General features: G+C 43.4%; 1 protein-coding gene and 1 long non-coding RNA gene across 2 annotated transcripts in view; one reads left to right on the forward strand and one right to left on the reverse strand.

Moving 5' to 3' along the window:
* The window catches only part of LOC110069932 (tripartite motif-containing protein 10), a 37059-nt gene that overhangs the window by 3039 nt on the left and 14599 nt on the right, over positions 1 to 19421 (reverse strand). The window contains exons 7-10 of the mRNA XM_078386831.1: positions 19174 to 19206; positions 17851 to 18357; positions 1968 to 2419; positions 789 to 884 (exon numbers count right to left, since the gene is read on the reverse strand). Coding sequence (XP_078242957.1) covers positions 789 to 884; positions 1968 to 2419; positions 17851 to 18357; positions 19174 to 19206 — 1088 coding nt within the window. The remainder of the gene's footprint in view (positions 1 to 788; positions 885 to 1967; positions 2420 to 17850; positions 18358 to 19173; positions 19207 to 19421) is intronic.
* Positions 5470 to 15977, forward strand: LOC144587532 (uncharacterized). The gene is made up of 2 exons (XR_013542675.1): positions 5470 to 6442; positions 15333 to 15977. It is a non-coding gene; the product is annotated as an uncharacterized LOC144587532 (long non-coding RNA).

Genomic DNA, 19421 nt, shown 5'->3' on the forward strand with positions numbered 1-19421 from the left:
TCAAAAATGTTCTATTGTTGGGGGAGGGAATAAGAAATGTATTTCAGATGTTGGAATGCAGAAATTCCCCCGTTAAGATAGGGGAGCAATTGGGCAATCAGCCAAAGCTGACTGAAACCTGACTTCACCTTGATGTTCCTAAGAAAATCACCCCCAAGTTACACATTTGATCCCCAAGACGAAGGGTAACTCCATCCAACCTGGGGATACAACCCCCAGTCCATCTGGTGGGCCACAACCAACTTGTCTGGGTTCAGTTCCAACCTATCAGCTCCTAGTGGTAGATATGGATTAACCGGCTTTGCCTTAGTTCCTATGGGAACGAATGCTTTGACTTAAGAACAGTGCCTTGAGTTAAGAACGAAAAACAGCAGATACGGATTAAATGGTTTCCAATGCATTCCTATGGGAAATGGTGCTTCGACTTAAGAACGTTTCAACTTAAGAACGCAGTCCCAATACGGATTAAGTTCTTCAGTTGAGGTACCACTGTAGTCCCAAAAAATATAGATAATTAAAAGCACAGGAAAGACGTACGACCCCTGAGGAACCCCTCAAGTTTGGGTCCATGGAGAAGATTACCTCTAGACAAGTTATACTTGGCAGGCCTTCGAGAGAGGGTTGGAACCAGCTGAGAGCCAGCTCTCACATCCCAATAATTTATGAACCTATTTCCAAAAAATACATGTTCTGTAGAGCAGGGCTGTCTGGTGGCCACCGCATTTTATATCAAATTTCCACATATTAGCTTAAGAAATGGCTCCCTTTTTAGTAATATTGATACTTACCATTAGGTATTGGCTTTCTTCTTCTGTTTCTGCTCTGTTTGCCACAACTTTTACTCTCTCCTCCTCCAGACGCTCCAGGTGACAACAGATCAGATGCTAAAGGGAAAAGAGAAGTCGGTTTTTAGTTCAGGGGCAAAGAAGAGCGGAAGAACAGGCTTGTTCTCTGTTCACGGAGGGGAGGAGGGCTCTCTTTCACCTTGGATAGCCCACTGATCCTTAGAAATGGGATTTTTTAGGCCCACATGGCGTGAGGGCACCCTGCCCCCCTGCCTTGATAGAGTGCTCCTGAATCCTTAAAAAAAAGGACAGTCTGTCTGGAACAGCTGAGGAAGGTTCCACACTGTTGCTGGAACGTGAGAACACATTTGTAAGCAAAACCATGGACTTGAAATCAAGTCTTGCAGGGCTCCATGAATCTCTTAGACGAAGCAGGAGAATTTTTCAGGCATGGCCCACAACTTTTTTTTTCTTCCTTCAGGCAGGCTTTCCTTCAGTGACGAGTGACCCTAGTGGGATTTTTAGATGGATGGTTATGCATTACTGGTTCGACGGTGCTTTGGAAATTGCTTGTGGGATTTATTTGTTCCTTTTTAATATTTCGGTGTTTTTAGTTTTAAACAAGGGCTTTTAATGAAGCAAGCAAGGTACCTTGTAATTTTCAGCCCCCTTCCTCTGCCCCGTCCTGCCCTCAGGGTTTCCTCCTGACAGGAACTGAATGGTTGGAAAATATCTCTGTGCAGAGGAGGAAGACAGCTGGAGGAAGAGGGAAGGAGGGAGGCAGAGTCATGCCCATGTGTCCATTTACTCCTTAAGGGGAACCTTGGATGTAAGCCATCTTGGGTCCTTTTTAGGGAGAAAGCCAGAGCAAAAATATTTGAAATAAATAAACTTTCCCACCTCCCACTGCAGATCCATGACAATTTCCTCCTGGGAAATTGTCTCCATCCCAGAATTCCAAATATAGGATTTCTTTCAATGTACACAGATTTAAAAAATTACTGCCCAGTCAACCATCAAGGGTAGCACTAATAGGTTCCCAAATCCAGTTATTTATGTGGATGCTCTTCCTACTTGATCAGGAAAAACAACAGAAAAATTTAAATAAAGAAGACAAAAACATGAAAGCTTAACTGCTCTATATTCATGTGAGCTTTTGAGGTCACATCCATGTCCTCTGACCTTGTAGTCCTGGGCGGCCTCCTCTAGAGGAACCACGTTATGGCTCCGGTGCTCTTTGGATCTGTCACAAACCACACAGATGAGGGCGTGGTCCTCCTTGCAGAAGAGCTTCAAGGGCTCCAGGTGCTTCCCACAGGCTCTCCCCTTTCCCTTGGTGGGGCTCATTTCCCCTTGAAGACAGAGCTTCATGGTTAATTCCACAAAGTTCCCCAGCTGCCGATTGGGGATGAGGTTCCTTCGGACTTTTTCTCTGCATTGAGGGCAGAAAACCTCTCGGGGCCCCAAGCCCGCCCAGTAGTGGGTCAGGCAGGCTCGGCAGAAATTGTGGCCGCATTCTGTGATCACAGGATCCTTGAAATAGTCCAAGCAGATGGAGCAGACGCCTTCCTCGCAGAAGCCCTGGAGGGAATCACGCGGAGCAGTGGCCATTTGTCCTCCCACCCAGACTTCAGCTAGTTAGTTTCACTTTCCTGACTTTCAACCACTGTTTCTCCTCCTGTAAATACTCAACATGGAAAAAAATGGAACAGCTGCAAGGAGGAAGAGTCTCCGAAAACAAGGCCCTTTAAAGCAGACAGGCGAGCAGATAAAGGAAGAGTAGGAATTAAGGGAAGGAGGCCTGTATGTGTCATCGGAAAACTGCTCTTGCTTTAAGAGTGCTGACTGCGTTGTCATCGTTTCTAGAACCAGGCAGGGTTTTTTTTTTTTTAAAGGAATGGCACCATTGTGTAGCTGGAATTTCTATTGATTTTATTCTGTAGATTAGTCATCGCTTCCAGATGTACTCCCTGGCTGATTCCCTTCAACACTTACAGCCTGGTTTGAGTTAAGCCCTCAATGGAACCACCACAACAATACATAGTATGGTCTCTGGCTCCCTGTAGTGTCCAGTTCAGGTAACTACATTGTGAAAATACTTATTTCTAGTTTTTTTCCCCCCTCCTTTCAATCGTTTTCAAAATTTCAGACCACAGATAAGTGAAAACATGGATATACATCCAGCAGATACTGGGATCCTACTGTATGCCCAAACTGAGAGAAACGGATGTCTACCCAACTGTCTGCAATACTTTTGCAGTAATGTGTTCAATGCTGAAAGGCAGACAGAAAGGGAGTACTTTCTATTTAAAGATATTTTAATTGAAATCCTATTGGCATTTACATAAGATTTGAGTAACTTGCCATGGCTACCTGCACCTGATTGATGAAGTGCTGGGGAACATTCTGCTTGAACGAATCAGGCGCATGACCAGGCATGTGACCCAGACACTCCTTGACACCTTTTAATTAGCCAGGGCAAGTTACTCAAACCTTATGCAAACACCAGTATGCAAGCACCAATATGGTGTTAAAATTGGCTCCTTATGCTATCTATTTCATGGCAAGGACAAGGAAAAAAATGTCCAAAAAGAGGGGGAGAGAGAGAGAGACCAAAAGAGTCAAAGGCTGCATTATGTTACTGTGCCCATCCTTATTCAATTATTACTTTCATTTTTCCCCTAGCTCAGAGCTTAGGAAAGTTCCTTGTTTGTGCAGATGCTGGAAGATAGCTTTTTGGAGCGCCAGCCTAGAATCCTGTCAGAAGGTCAACATGGGGAGATTTAACTATCAGAGGGATTGGTGACAGGTGATACATTTATAGGCCACTAATAAAAATATATATTTAAAAATCATATAAAACGCAAGCTTCTGTGGGTAAATCACATGATAAGAGGGATTGCTGACATCATCTTCAGGACAGCCAATCCCGAGGATGCTGCTGCTGCCTTGGGAACCCAACCCCGTTCTTTGTCACCTCACAAGGGCCCCACCTCTCTGCTGGCAGATAAAAGGGGCTTGCTGGGTAGGGAAGGAGACCAGAGGGGAGGCCAGTGGCCAGAGGGCAGCCCGTCAGAGAGAGTGGGCTGCAGGGGACCCAGCCCTTCTGCCCAAAGCAAGTTCTGAACTTGCTAAGTGGGTTTGTGAGTTAACAGCTCGAGGCTGGCGGAGATCTGTGGCTTGAAGCTGGCTGATGTTGGCAATGGACTGGTTGAAAGTTGGTGGAAGTTGGCAGACAGAAGCTGTGGCATCTGCTCGTCCACTGGTGGCAGTGGACGAGCTTGCCCCTTAGCTGTTGTTTTTCTCTCTCTTTCTCTTGTAGAGAGAAGCTTCCTCTTCCCCAGGGTGAGGCGAGGGACTAGAAGGCAGGTGTCCTGCTGGAGCCGAGCCGGGCTGTCTCCACTGAGGACCGGGATACCCGTTTAGCCTCTTTTCAAAAACCAATAGAAGTATTTTTCTGGAACGGTTTTGAAGTGTTGTTTGTTAGGGGCTTTCATGGGAGCATCTTCCCCATCCCCTCATTATATCTGGGGTCCAATGCCGTGGGATGGATCTCTGTGAGGACATGGTGTGGGGCCTGTGTTGTCACAAGAGGCGCTAGCCTCTTCAACAGTGGGAACATAATACAGTTGTGCCCCGCTGGATGATTACCCCGCTCTACGACGAATCCGCTTTATGTTGACGGTCTTGCGATCACTTTTGCGATTGCAAAACAATGTTTTAAATGGGTTTTTTTCGCTGTGCGATGATTGTTTCCCTGCTTCGGGTTTCAAAATGGCCACCGGCTGAAGAAAATGGCCCCCGCTGTTTTCTAGGATGGATTCCTCGCTTTACAGGCACCGAAAATGGCCGCCGTATAGAGGATCTTTGCTGGATGAGCAGGTATTCAGCCCATTGGAATGCATTGAACGGTTTTCAATGCGTTTCAATGGGTTTTTTAAATTTTGTTTGATGATGTTTTTCGCTCTACAGCGATTTCGGTGGAACGAATTAACATTATCAAGCGAGGCACCACTATATGTCTGCAGGCGTGAAGGAGTGGGAGAGGCACTGTTGGTCCCCTAAATTTTAGAGAGTCCAGTGCTTACCTGTCCTAGTGGTGAGAACTTTCAATTAATTCTTTTCTGTACTGGTCTTTAAAACATTAAGAGATTGCCAGACCTCCCAACTTTTGAAATTTTTCTTAGAGCTTTTCAATCGCTTTTTGGAGTTACATACAATTCATTCATTCATTCATTCATTCATTCATTCATTCATTCATTCATTCATTCATTCATTCATTCATTTAACTTTTATGCTACATCATCTGGGCTGGGGCCATATTGGGCGGTGTACAACAGAGAACGAAACACAATTAATCATCATAAAGCATAGCATTTTATTTTTTGATAGGACATCATAAAATAAAATAATAAATAGCAAAAAAAAAATCAAAAATCAGCTACAGTTAAATTGATTGTATTTTTTAAAATCAAATTGCCTGTCTAGGAACCATGGCTATAGAGGTATTCATTAATGAAAACTCCAGTCCACATATAGTTATAGGTGTTCTCTGGGGCCACCTCAATGGTGTACTAAGAGAGGAATGCATTAAGGAAGGTAGTGAACTTTTTTTAAAAGCAGGAATTATTACAGAGAATACAGTAGGGCCCTTCTGTCTGTGGGGGATCAGTTCCAAGATATGATTTTTCATTTTAATATTTTTAATGTTTTTATACTGTGGATAAGTGAATCATCAGGTACTGATTACACAGATAAGGGAGCCCAACTGTACTAGGGGAATTTATCCTTCAGAAAGATACCACACAAAAAAATGATGCGTCTAAAACATGTGGTTTACATGAAAAGAAAAAAGGAAGGAAGGAACTTACAATGCTTGAATGCAGCAGAATAGCATAAAATATTCAATACTGTAAGCAAAAATTGCATGAGTATGATTCTAAACTCCTGGTGAACTTCTTCTTTTTTAAAAGACCAAAATTGATAATTAATTCCATCAAGAATGCAAAAGGCTATTCCAGCCTTTGTAAAACAAATAAAACTGCTTCAAAGTTTTTTTTTAAAACAATCTGTTCTTCAGACTCCTGTGATCAATTATTCACTACTTTAATTAATTAATTAATTAATTAAAAATATTTCTATGCCACTTTTCTACCCAAAAGGACCTGAGGCAGCTTAAACAGTATTTAAAAGCTAAGTCAGTACATCTAAAACATTTAAAAAGATTTAAACAGGTACTATATTAAAATAGTAACTAAAATCAGTGTTAAAATACAATTAAACAACAGTCCATTTAAAACCCCTCTCACACCACCAGTCACTAAGGAAAAGCCTAAGAGAAGAATCTTTGAGAAAAAGAAAGGTAAATAAAGGTAAATAAATTCAAAACAATGTATTATCGAAGGCTTTCAAAACAATTTTCAAATTCAAAACAATTCAAATTCAGAACAGTTTTCTGAGATGAACAAGCATCCATGCAGTTTTTACTTAATCCTGTTTTAGAAACCTATGCAACCTTTTAGACTGACTATTTTTGTGTACAAGAAGCTGTGCTGCTTAATCTTTCTATCCGTTTCTTTTCATAGATACTTTGACACCTGGACCCCAGACTGTCAGAAAGGCCCAAGTCAATTATAAAACAACCATGCGGCAGAAAGGTACATTTCTGATGGCTCACACATTCATGCATTTTGTTTTAAGGTTCTTGAAGAGATGAATAAAATTGCTAGACCCATCTGGAGGAGATCTCTAAAATCAATTGCTCGCTCCTTCTGCAGCTCAGAGAGGCTCCTCCAGCACAGGTCTAGTTGTCACTAAGCCCAGTGCTGCAAGTCACTACGCTGTGCAGAGAAACTCAATCAGAAGGAATATTTGGCAATGGGAAAAGGAGGGCGAAATAATAGAACATTACATCTTAACACCCTGATGTTGGGAAAGTGCGAGGGCAAGAGGAGAAGGGGACGACAGAGGACGAGATGGCTGGACAGTGTCAGTGATGTTGCCAACATGAATTTGACCCATCTCTGGGAGGCAGTGGAAGACAGGAGGGCCTGGCGTGCTCTGGTCCATGGGGTCACAAAGAGTCAGACACGACTTAACAATTAAACAACAACATCTCAACAATGAACACTTTTATTTTTGTGGGTCAATCCCCACTAAGAACAACAGGTGAATTGGGCTAATCTTTAGTGCACACACTCAAACAGAAACACTTCGGAAGAACATTGGCAGAAGGCGAGGGGAGGACAATAAAAACTTGGGCACAATAAAGATTTTATTCTTAGTAACCATGATTAGCTTCATCTCTGTGGGCCCACCTGTACTGAGACTTTGCTCAGGTTTCCTTCTGCACCCCCCCCCCCGGTATCGGTGCTGCCATGTGGGCTGAAGCCAGTGTCCACAGAGTCAAAGCTTGCTGGGGAGGGTCTTACACCACCGCCGAGCAGCCGTCTGTTTTTCTTCTGCTCTGTTGAGATTTGCTTCCAGCCAGGATCTGCTCATGTGAGCCCTACACGGAGGCATGCCTGGTTCCAGGGATGGGGACTCCGGTGGCGGAACTCAACTTTCAAGTCAGACTTAAGTTGCACCAGTGACTCGACTTGTCCTTGACTTGGGTTTTTGTTTTCAGTGATTTGGACTTGACTTGTGATTCAGAATGCACCCGCCCTTCCCTTCTTTTTCTGGGAAAAAGAGCTTGTTTTAAAGAGGTATTCGGAGCTGGAGATTTGGGAATGCTCAGTCTCCTCCGCTCCATGCCTTAAAGGTGCTCCTGTTTTGTTTTCCTGGGAAATGATTTGTTCTTCCTTTCCGCTTTCCTTAATGTTATCACTTTCACACATAACATGGAAGTGGAAATTGTAAACGAAAATATGAAGGTTTTTAGAAGAGGTGGATGGGTAAAACAAGGCAGGCAGGCAGGAGAAAGTGAAGTAGGGATGGACATTCCCTGCATTCTGCTTTTAAATCATTTTAACATTCTTACTTTTGCACCACAGCAGATAAGCGAGAAATAAAAATAAATCAAAACTGGAAAAACATCAGGATACTTGAACCTGTTAAGACTCTCTGGCCCAAATGGTTGAGATAATGAAGAAGGCATATGGAGAGGTCATGACACTGAGTTATGGATGCTGGTGGGTGAGGTGTTCCTGGGTCGCACTGGAGGGGTTGTGAAAGGAGGGGCTGATGAAGTAAGCCATCTGAAATCCTGGTATATAGAAAGAAAAACCTACTTTTTTCAGCTTATCAGAAAATGTGCCAAAAATGAGCTGCATTTATCCCATCCGTTGCCATTTTCCAGGTCAGCTCAAAACTAGTTTCCTTAAGCTGTCCTGTCACTCCTGATTTTTGTTCTTATTAAGAGAAAGCTAATAGGAAAGTCAGAAACAACTAAATTTGTTGTAACAGGAATATTTGGGGATTCCTTGCATCTGAAAGAGGGTTTCCCAGAGTTGCAAATGTCTGAACCCCAAGGTCTTGCCTTCTGCTGCTGCTGGAGAGATGATAGTGGCTCTACTGCGGGGCCTTAATAAGGGTCACCCGAACAAAGGCCTCCTCCCTCCCTCCCAGAAGGAAAATTCCCTTCCCATGCCCCACCTCTGCCCTGTCTGCCATGCTTCCATTTTCCCTCTTACTCTCATGCTTTCACACACAATCCCTGAGCAAGGCCAGAGGGTCTTAGCAGGTTCAAGTACCCTGACACTAACACTTTTGTGTTGTTGCTTCTGAAGAACACTGCAGAAGAGGAATGGAGAGATGATAGTGGCCCCACTGCAGGGCCCCCCGCCACTCCTGGAAGGAGGGTAATTTGATGGTTGTGTGTGGAAACAGCCTGGCCAGCAAATGGATAAAGTAGAGGGTCTACGCTGGGGAAGTATGGTCCATCTTGTATTAGAAGGTGCCCAATGACATGGACCCTAGATGTTGTGGGTCACACTGGTACCCAAGAACAAGCTACAAAAAGACAGACCTCAAAGAGAAATTGATATTACACCCTCATGTTGTCATGTCCAGCTCACACTTGAGGTCACTCCTGTGTCTCATGAAAGAGCAACAACACATTCTGGACCCTAATACTTCCTGCTCAGAGACATGGAGAAGCGTTGGACTCCCACATAAAGAACTGCTCACCCATAAGGAGTCGCACACAAGTATGATGGGGAAACAAGGTCCATAATCTATCCATGCCTTGATTCTGGCAGGATGCAAGGACACCTCAGGCTACAATCAATGGCAGCGTCTGTGGATTTCTTTTTTTCTTGTTTTTATTTATTATACAGAACTTTTTAAAAATACGTGTTTAAAGAGATTAAAATGACCGCTTGTAAGAAGCTGCTGTGGTGTGTTAATGTCACCGTTCTACTACTTCTCCCCACCTCATTCTCCTCACTTTCTCTTTTGTTCTATGTCCCTCTTTGTCCCCAAACAGCAAATGTCACCCTGGATCTGGACACAGCACATCCCTGGCTCATCCTGTCCGAGGATCGCAAAAGTGTGAGAAATGAAGGCAGTTGGAAAGATTTGCCCGACTCTCCTGAGAGATTTGACCTGTGTCGCTATGTGTTAGGATGTGAGGGATTCACAGCAGGCAAACATTACTGGGAAGTCACTGTGGAAAGTGAGGGGTTTGGGGCTGTGGGGGTGGCCAGGAAGTCAGTAGAGAGGAAAGGCCCTGTTGTTTTGGAAATGAAGGAAGGGATTTGGGCTGTGGGGAGATGGGAAGGCGAATACGAGGCCTTCAATGATCCTCTCCAATGTTTTCTTCCCTTGAGTGAGAAGCTGAGGAGGATCCGGGTGTCCCTGAACTATGAAAAGGGACAGGTGGCCTTTCATGATGCCGATACAGGATCCCATCTCTACACCTTCTCTGGAGCCTCTTTCTCTGGGGAGACCCTTCTCCCCTTCTTTTGTTTGGATGGAAAGGGTTCCCTCACAATCCCATTTTAAGGCAGCCAAGTTGACCTCAAAGGGAAATCAACACTGATCTGGTCAATTGTGTCTCCTTCCCTTTCTGCAAATTCCCACCAAGAGAGGCTTCTGGCCAAAAACCTCCCCTCCCCCAATCCTCTGCATCAAGAATGAAGGCTGCTTTTCTCTCTCCCTTTCCCAGAATTCCTCCCTCCCTTTGCCAATAAATTCTTTAAAAGACAGAAGCCCTTTTCCTGCATGTCAGAAAATCCCCGTTTACATAAATAAATAAATAAATAAATAAATAAATAAATAAATAAATAAATAAATAAATAAATAAATAAATAAATAAATAAATAACTGTTTTAAAAAAACTGTCAATCCATTCAAATTAGCTTCACAGAATAATACATGTTTTGATCTTTTAAAAGTCTTATGCTATATTTCTGCGTAATTTTCTAATAAATGTTATATTTTAGTCATATTTTGGTCATTGGCAAACTTCAACACGCTTAAAAGTAGGTTTTCTGTGAATTACAGTGGTTTTTGTTCTAGAGTTAGGGGAGCATATGGTGACAGTTGTTTTGTAAATTGTGTGAAGTTAAGGTGTTACCCCAAAGTGTTTTAATATTGAACATTGTGATACTGTGAAACATAAGATTTTGCAATATTTACCTTCACTGAGGACAGGCAAGTCTTCTTAGCAAGAGAGCTTCTTCTTCAAGCTGCTTCTACGCAAAAGGAAAAATTGGTCCACCTCGTCAAAAGCAGCAACTGTGGGAGACAGGAGAGGAAAGCAGGTCAAAATAGGTAAGGAAGTGTCAAAAGAACACCCAGCTGCTTTGAATGAATTCAAGTCTCCTGGATTGGATGGTTTACATCCCAGGGTACTAAAAGAACTGGCAGATGTGATCTTGGAAACCCTGAATGAAAATCTTCGAGAGGTCCTGGAGAATGGGGAAACTGCCAGAGGATTAGAAAAGAGCTGATGTGGTTCCAGTCTTCAAAAAGGGATAAAAGTGGATCCAATCAGCTTGACATCAATACCTGGGAAATTCCTGGAAAAAATAATCAGTTTTTTTCAGATATATACCAGTGGGTCACACTGGTATACTAGGTGTGAGCACCTAGAAAATAACAAGGTACTGTGGACCCTCGATTTACAGACGGCTCAACTTACAGACTTTTCGAGTTACAGACTTCTCTGGCTGCAAAATTTAGATTCTACTTGCAGCCGGAGAATCGACCTACAGACCAGAAAAAAACCAAAATGGAACAAAAATAGAATAAAAACTGCCAGTTGTGGGATTAATCAGTTTTCAATGCATTGTAGGTCAATAGAGATTCGACCTACAGACTTTTCGACTTACAGCCACCGTTCCAATACGGATTAATTCCTTAAGTAGAGGGTCCACTGTAATTACTACAAGCCAGCATGAGTTTGTTAAGAACAGGTCATGCTAAACAAATCTTATTGCCTTCTTTGATAAAGTGACTAAATTAGTGAACCAGGAAATGCAGTGGAAGTTTCCTTGTATACTTAGTATCCTTGTATACTAAGTATCTAAGTATACTTTGACTTAAAGGCATTTGATAAGGTAGACCACAATCTACTTCTGCGTATGATAGAACAAAGTGGGATAGATGGTGCAACTACCAGATGGATTTGCAGCTGGCTCACCAACCACACTCAATGTGTGGTCCTCAATGGAACCACATCTACGTGGAGGGAAGTGTGTAGTGGGGTCCCTCAAGGTTCTGTCTTGGGCCCTGTGCTCTTCAACATCTTCATAAATGACCTGGATGAAGGGATTGAAGGAGCACTCATCAAATTTGCTGGTGACACAAAGCTGGGGGGGGGATCGCTAATAATCTGGAAAATAGATTCAACATTCAGAAAGATCTAGATAGACTTGAACATTGGGCCCTATCCAATAAGATGCAGTTCAGTGGCAGGAAAAGTAAGGTCCTGCACTTAGGCAGGAGAAACCAAGTGCACAGGTGTAGGATAGGTCGTACCTGGCTCTACAGTAGTACCTGTGAGAGGGGTTTAGGTGTCCTGGTGGACCACCGCCTAGGGATGAGTCAGCAATGTGCTGCAGCTGCCAAGAAAGCCAACACAGTCCTAGGCTGCATCAACAGGGGGATAGAATCAAGATCACAGGAAGTGATAGTATTACCTGTATCTCTTTATTTTTTAAAAAAAGCCTCTTCAGTGGCTCATCATTGCATTCTTACGTTTAGCTGATGCCACTTAAACTAACCAGCAGTCCAGCTCACTGCCCACTTTACAGTATATACTCTATTATATACTCTATGGGGTGCCATATTTTCAAAAAATTATCTTCTTCCATTTCCCCTCTGTATAATCTAACCCAGTTAGTCAGTTTCTCCATCAGCAACACCGCTCCTATTTTACTCATGTATCTTGGCAAAGAGAGATCCTGATAACCTTTCCAGCACCGGGAAATTTCATTCAGCCCTCATAAGAGTTGCCACCAGTTCTTTGATAATTTTTCATTTCCTCCCGTAAATAGTGAAAATAATGTTTGCCGAACAAATTGCACTAGAAATCATACAGTGCCGTGCTGTCTTATTTGTCAGTGTTTGATTTTGCAAAGGGACACATTTCTGTTTAGCCAAAGTGAGCAGAGGGACCTAGTACTTGTGTGAACTGTCCAGATAACTTCTGCTATGTTTGTAATGGAGTGACTTTCGTATCACAAAAGCACAGCTTAATCACTATGGTTAAGAAAACTTGTTACCTTCATTTTGACTGCAAAACTGGCGATCAGGATAAGAGGTGGGCCCCACACATGTGCTACAGCATTTGTGCAACAAATCTTTGCCAGTGGTTGTACGGGAAAAGGAAATCTATGCCGTTTGCTGTGCCAATGATTTGGAGAGACCCAACAGATCATACCAGCCATTGTTACTTCTGCATGGTGCCTCCAGCTGGGAAAGGTGTGTCAAAGAATCAAAAGTGGGCTCTACATTATCCAAACATTCTATCAGCTATATGCCCAGTACCCCACAGAGAAGGACTGTCAGTTTCTGATGTACCAGAATCATTCTCACTTGAATCAAACAAGGAAGAGGAATAGAAGGAAACTTCTGGTCCTGAACTATCAATGTCACAGGACCCACATTTTCTCCTGTCCTCCTCCTCTAAACCACACCCCATAACACGTGAACTGAAGGGCCTTGTCAAGGATTAGGAACTACTGAAGAATAAGGCAGAGCTGTTGGACTCCAGATTACAGCAGTGGCATCTCCTGCAGGTGGTCTTAAGATTTCTATGTTCCGTGACCATCAAAAGGATCTTGTCCCATTCTTCATGGAAAGCAATCTTGTAGCCCACAACAAAAACAAAAATAAACAGAGCAAGCGCCGAAGGTGCTGGGGCTTAAAAACAAAACAACAAAAAATAAGCAATGGAGCAAGCCCCATTGGAAGGTGCTGGGGCTGAAAAAAAAACCCTCCAAAAAACAACACAGCACAGAAACATAACCCCCCCCGCCAAAACTCACCCTGTAAAACCCACCCAGAATAGTTTTTAGAAAACAGAAAGCAGCACCTTACCTTACCGGGCAGTCCCAAGCCTCCTCTGACGCACTCACTCTAACCATTGGGGCGAAAGAGCTACAAAGAAGCAGCCTCTTCGCCAACCAACGGTTAGCAAATCTGAATTCCCCACCTTTTTCCCCTGCCTTTCTTTGATTGCAACTTGAAGCTCCGGCTGCAAGTCGAAACAAAATTTTGCAGCCAGAGTTGGTCGTAACTCAAAATGGTTGTTAAGTCGGGACGTTCGTAAATCGAGGCACCACTGTACCTCACTGATTCTTAGAGTCACCATACCTTGGAAGTGCTTTGACAGCAGATAGCTCACATCTCTGTGGATTCACAGACACATGCAGGAAGGAGAATTGGAAAGAAAATCGTCATTGTGTACTGTGGCTCCTACTAATATTTGAGGTTGCAATCGTAAAGTGGATGGTTGAATTGCTTTTGCAATCATTCTTATTATTTAGAAAATAAGAAAACAACAAGAGCAACAACCAACCAAGCCATTTAATATTAAGTAACCCCTCAGGTTCACAAAAAAAGTCTCTCCCCATCTTCATTTGGGGCAACAGTGAGGAAGATATTTTCCATTCTGTTCCATGAAGAACTTGTCCATGGAATATACTATACAAAGATGATAGATTGGCTGTGAAAATTAAGACCTGTACATGTATCAATGCTAATGACACACAAGTTCTGCAAACATCCATATTGTAAGGGACAGCTTATGCATCTTCTGGAATAATACACCAAGCGTGCTTATTTGTGTGAGGAAAATATGAAAGTTAGCTTTATTGATTTCACAAGAATTTCCTCATGCTTGAGGTTGGGGCTCTTGAGAGAAAGAAACCATGCATTATTATATTTTTGGATGGAGGGGACAGTGCATCTTCCAAGCAAGAGTATGTGTTGGGGGAGACTGGAGCAAAGGAAAAGAGGAACCTAAAACTAAGAGTAAGAGTCATGGAGGTGGCACTCTTCCTGAAAATACAGAGGACATGGAGGAAAAGGGCTACTGTCTCTTTAAAACTTTATTGGCAAAGGGAGGAAAAGACTCTGAGAAAATGAGGGAGAAACGTAGCCTCCATTCTTAGTTCAGAGGATTTCCTGGGGAGGATGGTGGCCTCTCTCTGAGGTCCATTTGGCTGCCTTAAGGGGAGATTGTGAGGGAACCTATTCTATCAATATAAAAGAAAGGGAGAAGGGTCTCCACAGAGAAAGAGGCTCCAGAGAAGGTACAGAGGTGGTATCCTGTATACAAATCATGAAATGTCACTTCTCCCTCTTCATAGTTCAGATCCTGGATCCTCTTCAGCTTCCCACTCAGGGGCAGAAAAGATTGCTCAGGAAGGTTAGAGGCCTTGTGGCTACAATCCCATCTCCCTACAGCCCAGATCCCTTCCTCAGTTTTCAATTCAATATGGCCTTTCCTCCGTACAGACTTCCTGGCCACCCCTATAGCCCAGGCTCCCAAACTTCCCCCCAGTGACGTCCCAGAAATGTCTGCCTGCTGTGAATCCCTCATGTCTCAACACATAAAAACATAGGTCGAATTTCTCAGTATTGTCAGGCATCTTTCGCCATCTGATTTCACATCTCACACATTTGCAATCCTCGGACAGGGGTTGTGTGCGTCCAGATCCAGAGTGACATTTGCTGTTTGGGGACAAAGAGAGACAAAGAGCAGAAGAGAAAGTGAGGAGGATTAGGTGGAAGAACCACACTGGTGTGACTGTGTTATGTGTGGCACTCTTCCGTTAACACACACACACCGAAGACTTACAGCAAGCAAATTTTATTTCATATCTGCAAGCATTGAGAGAACACACCTGGGGGTGTGTGGTCTCTTGATATTCAAGCATTCAGCAATACATTTTATACTGGATGGAACACAACCCTCTCTGTCCCTCTGGCCAATCCTGACCAACGCGGAGAGCTCACATTCTACCTTTCACACGAAGCAAAGTGCACCTTATGTCCATATATGTATCCCTACTTGCTACACTAACTCTACGTCGACTCATGTTTCTTAACTTTCACTTTCCTCTTTTGTTTCTCAATTCTCTGTGAACTTAGAACTATCGCTTCACCATGGAAAACTGAAGAGGCTCCAACGATAGAAGAGTTGTTAAAGAAGCTATGGGATATAGCAGAACTGGACATTCTATCAGAAGCACTACGGGAACAACCAAGAGACTACGTAAAACAAAGCTGGGAACTAATATATTCTTGGGCCCAGAAGAAGACAGGAGTGTATGGCAAAGTTTATGCTATTAGTGTATCTACTTAGTATATACTGGAAACCAAATCGGGGAGAGTAGAGGGGTTAACGAGGTTGGAGTCTCTGACTCCAAAGGAGAGAGGGTATAGTTTAATTTGAGGGGTTAGTCAGTTTTTTCTTTTTCCTTTATACTTGGCTTGTTGCTTTTCTTTCTCTTTCCTTTCTTCTGTGAAAATAAAATATTAAAAAAAGAACTATCGCTTCACCTATCCATATCAATTGTGACATTACCTTTCCACAGCAGTTTTGTACAAGCAGCTGTTTTAAGCTCTTTCAGCATCTATTTAAAAAAAACCCTGTCTAATAAACAAGGAAAAGGGATACTATCAAGGTTGAGAGATTGATTGCAGCCAGAGCTGCTGTTACCTCTTGCCAGACTCGTTGCATAGACAGAGTTGGTGCCTGAGTTTGTTAATGGAGTTTGGTGTCCATTTCCCCATCATTCTTGTGTGTGGCCTCTCATGGGTGAGCAGTTCTTTATTTGTATGTCTGTGCTTACTGTATGCAGGCGAGTCCAGGCCTCATCCTCAAAGTCTCTGAGAAGGAAATATTACGGTTCAAAATTGGTTATCGCTTTCGATGAGATTCATGGATGACCTCAAGTGTGAGCAGAAAACAACAACATGGGGTATTCTATCAATTTCGTTTTGGGGTCAGTGTGTTCTTGGGTACCAGTGTGACCCACAACATCTGGGGTCCATTTCCACAGGCACTTTCTAATACGATATATGCCATCCTGCTTCAGCAGTGCCCCTCTACTTTTTTCTATCATGGAGGTTCTCCATTTGCAAGATGCTTCGGACATCCTGAGGGAAAAGAGAGAAGGAACACAGAGTTTGCTAGCCATCCTCCAGGCCGACACTGAATCCAGGTGCTGCTTTGACACCACTCTGCCTGAGCCGGGCTCTAAATGATACAATGCTTTGCAGGTCACTTGGAAATTGGAAATGACCTGAGAGCTCATGGCTCACATCTCTGTGGAGATGCAGTGGCTTTCAAAGAAAGAACTGTCACTAAGTGCTATGGCTCCTACTAATATTTGAGGTTGTACAAGTAGATGGCTGCTTTCTCAGTTCTTCTTATTCTTTAGAAAAATAGGAAAAACAACAACCAACTAATATTGAGTAACCCCCAGGTTCACAAAAGTCCATCCTCACTTTCAGTTGAGGCAATAGTCCTGTATGAAAGATCTTTTCAGTTCTGTTCTTTGTTCCATTAATAAAGATGTTAATGGAAATAGATATTACACATGGCAGATGCACTGGCTGTGAAAATTCGGACCTGCCTATGCATCAATGCTAATTACACACGAGTTCTGCCAACATCCATATTTTAAGGGAGAGCTTTTCCCTCCCCTGGAATGCCATTGTGCTGCTGTAGGTCAATGGAAGCCCCATCCAAAACCACATCAGGCCACCCTAAGCATATTTATTTGTGCAAGGGAAATGCACAAGTTACTTTTCTTGAGGTCAGAGATTTGGCCTGAAATGGCACATTCCCCCAATAAGTAACAACGATTTCCTCATTCTTGGGGCTGGAGCTCTTGAGAGAAAGAAAGATTTTGTCATTTTATGTTTTGGGTGGATGGTAGAGACAGGGTATATTAGGAGCAAGCACATGCGTTTTGGGAGGTTGGTGCAAAGGAAAAGAGAAACTAGAAACAAAGGGTGAGCGTCATGGCTGTGGCACTCTTCCTGAAAATACAGGGGGTGAGATTTCTGACATTCGGGGAAAAGGGCTACTGTCTCTTTAAGAACCTATTGGTAAAGGGAGAAAAGGATTATGGGAAAGAGAGGGAGAAAAGCAGATCCACTTGTTGGTTCCTTCAGTTTGTTTTCTGGGAAGGATTTTGGAGCCAGAAGCTTTTTTTTGAGGGGAAAGAGGGTTTGCAAAAGGGGCAGGAGGCACAATTTCCCAGATCAAGGCTGATTTCCCCCCGAGATAGATTTGGCTGCCTTAAGGCAGAGGTCCTTGACATTGCATAAGCTTCTAAAAGAGGATTAAGTGAAAACTACAAAGATTCTGGTTCACCTCAGTCTGTGGCCCGGTGCCGGTCCGTGGCCTGAGCCGGACTGGGCCACGAAGACAGACCTCCCGCCCCACCCACCACATGCAAACACCCCCACAAAGGCTGTTTGCGCCTGCGTGCTCGCTTGTGCACAAGTGTGAACAGCGGTGAGGTGCTTATGCGGGTCTGCACCGGCCCGCACAAGCGCTGCCATTCGCACATGCGCACGAGTGCCGGGGGTACCCCGCTTTCCCCAGCCAGTCTGCAGGGTGAAAAATGTCGGAAACCCCGGCCTTAAGGGGAGATTGTGATGGAGGCGTTTTCTTCCACACGAAAGAAGGGGAAGAGGGTCTCCCCAGAGAAAGAGGCTCCAGAGAAGGTGTGGAGATGGGATCCTGTGTCAGCATCATGAAAGGCCACCTGGCCCTCTTCATAGTTCAGGGACACCCGGATCCTCCTCAGTTTCCCCTTGAGGGGAAGATAATATTCGAGAGGATCACTGAAGGCCCTGTATTCCTCTCTCCATCCCCCCACAACCCAGATCCCTTCCTCAGGTCTCAAAGAAACATGGCCTTCCCTCCGTACAGATTTTCTGGCCACCCCCACAGCCCAAAACCCCTCATTTTCTACAGTGACTTCCCAGAAATGTCTGCCTGCGTTGAATCCCTCACGTCCCAGCACATGACGACACCAGCTGAATCTCTTAGGATTGTCAGGCACCTTTTGCCATCTAAATTCACGATTCACACTTTTACAGTCCTCAGACAGGACGAGGGAGGGATGTGCTGTGTCCGGATCCAGGGTTACATTTGCTGTTTGGGGACAAAGAGCAGAAGAAAAAGTGAAGAGAATGAGGTGGGGAGAACCCCAGTGGTGTGACTTGCGTCATTAACACACCACAGCAGTTTTGTACAAGCAGCCATTTTAGTTTCTTCCAACATTTATAAAAATAAATCCTATATAATAAAAACGAACAGGAAAAGAACACTGTGTAGGTTGAAAGATGGATTGTAGCCAGAGCTGCCCTTAGATCTGGCCAGTGGATGAATCGAATACGTGTGAAAGTTATAACATTAAGAAAAGAAGAAATGAGGAAAAACTCGTGCCCCAAGAAAATTAAAAGAAAAGAAAGCTTTGACTCTGTTGACACCAGTTTCTGTCCTGTGTGATTTGGACACCAGATGGCACCACCAATACCACGGGTACAAAGAAATATGAGCAAATTCTCAGTACAGATGGACCAACAGAAATGAAGATAATAATTGTTAATAAGTATAAATTTTTTATCATGCCAGAATTTGAGTGTCCTTTCCTCACTTTTCGCCAAGATTCTTCCAAAGTGTTTATGTTTGTACTTTTTTTTTTAACCGGGGACAGACCCTTAGAAACAAAACTGTTAATTTTAAGGTGTAATGCTTTATTGACCCTCCGCCACTCCTTTTTGTGAACGTTTCTTCTGGCAACTCTGGGCTCAAAAGCTGCAAAAGGAGCAAGCAAGTGATTTGGCGGACTTACTCTAGATGGATTCACTTGGATACAACTGGATTCAAACCCTTCGCACATCCAAAGAACCTCACAACAAGTTGCACCCATCCTTTACATAAATGTGTGAGCCATCAGAAACCTACCTTTCTGTACTTGGGGTCCACATAATAAAGTAACTGTGAAAGCAAAAAGATATAAAAGTCACCCAGTATGGCCTCATGTACACACAAATAGCAATTTATAACATTGCATAGGCTTCTAAAAGAGGATTAAGTAAAAACTGCAAAGATTCTGGTTCATCTCAGAAAATTTATTTAATTTTACTTTATTCCAAACTTTGGTGGTGAAAAATCATCACAGGAATCTGGAGAACAGATTATTGTTAAAAACT

This window comes from Pogona vitticeps, chromosome 2, assembly GCF_051106095.1.
Source record: "Pogona vitticeps strain Pit_001003342236 chromosome 2, PviZW2.1, whole genome shotgun sequence".
Classification (NCBI taxonomy): domain Eukaryota; kingdom Metazoa; phylum Chordata; class Lepidosauria; order Squamata; family Agamidae; genus Pogona; species Pogona vitticeps.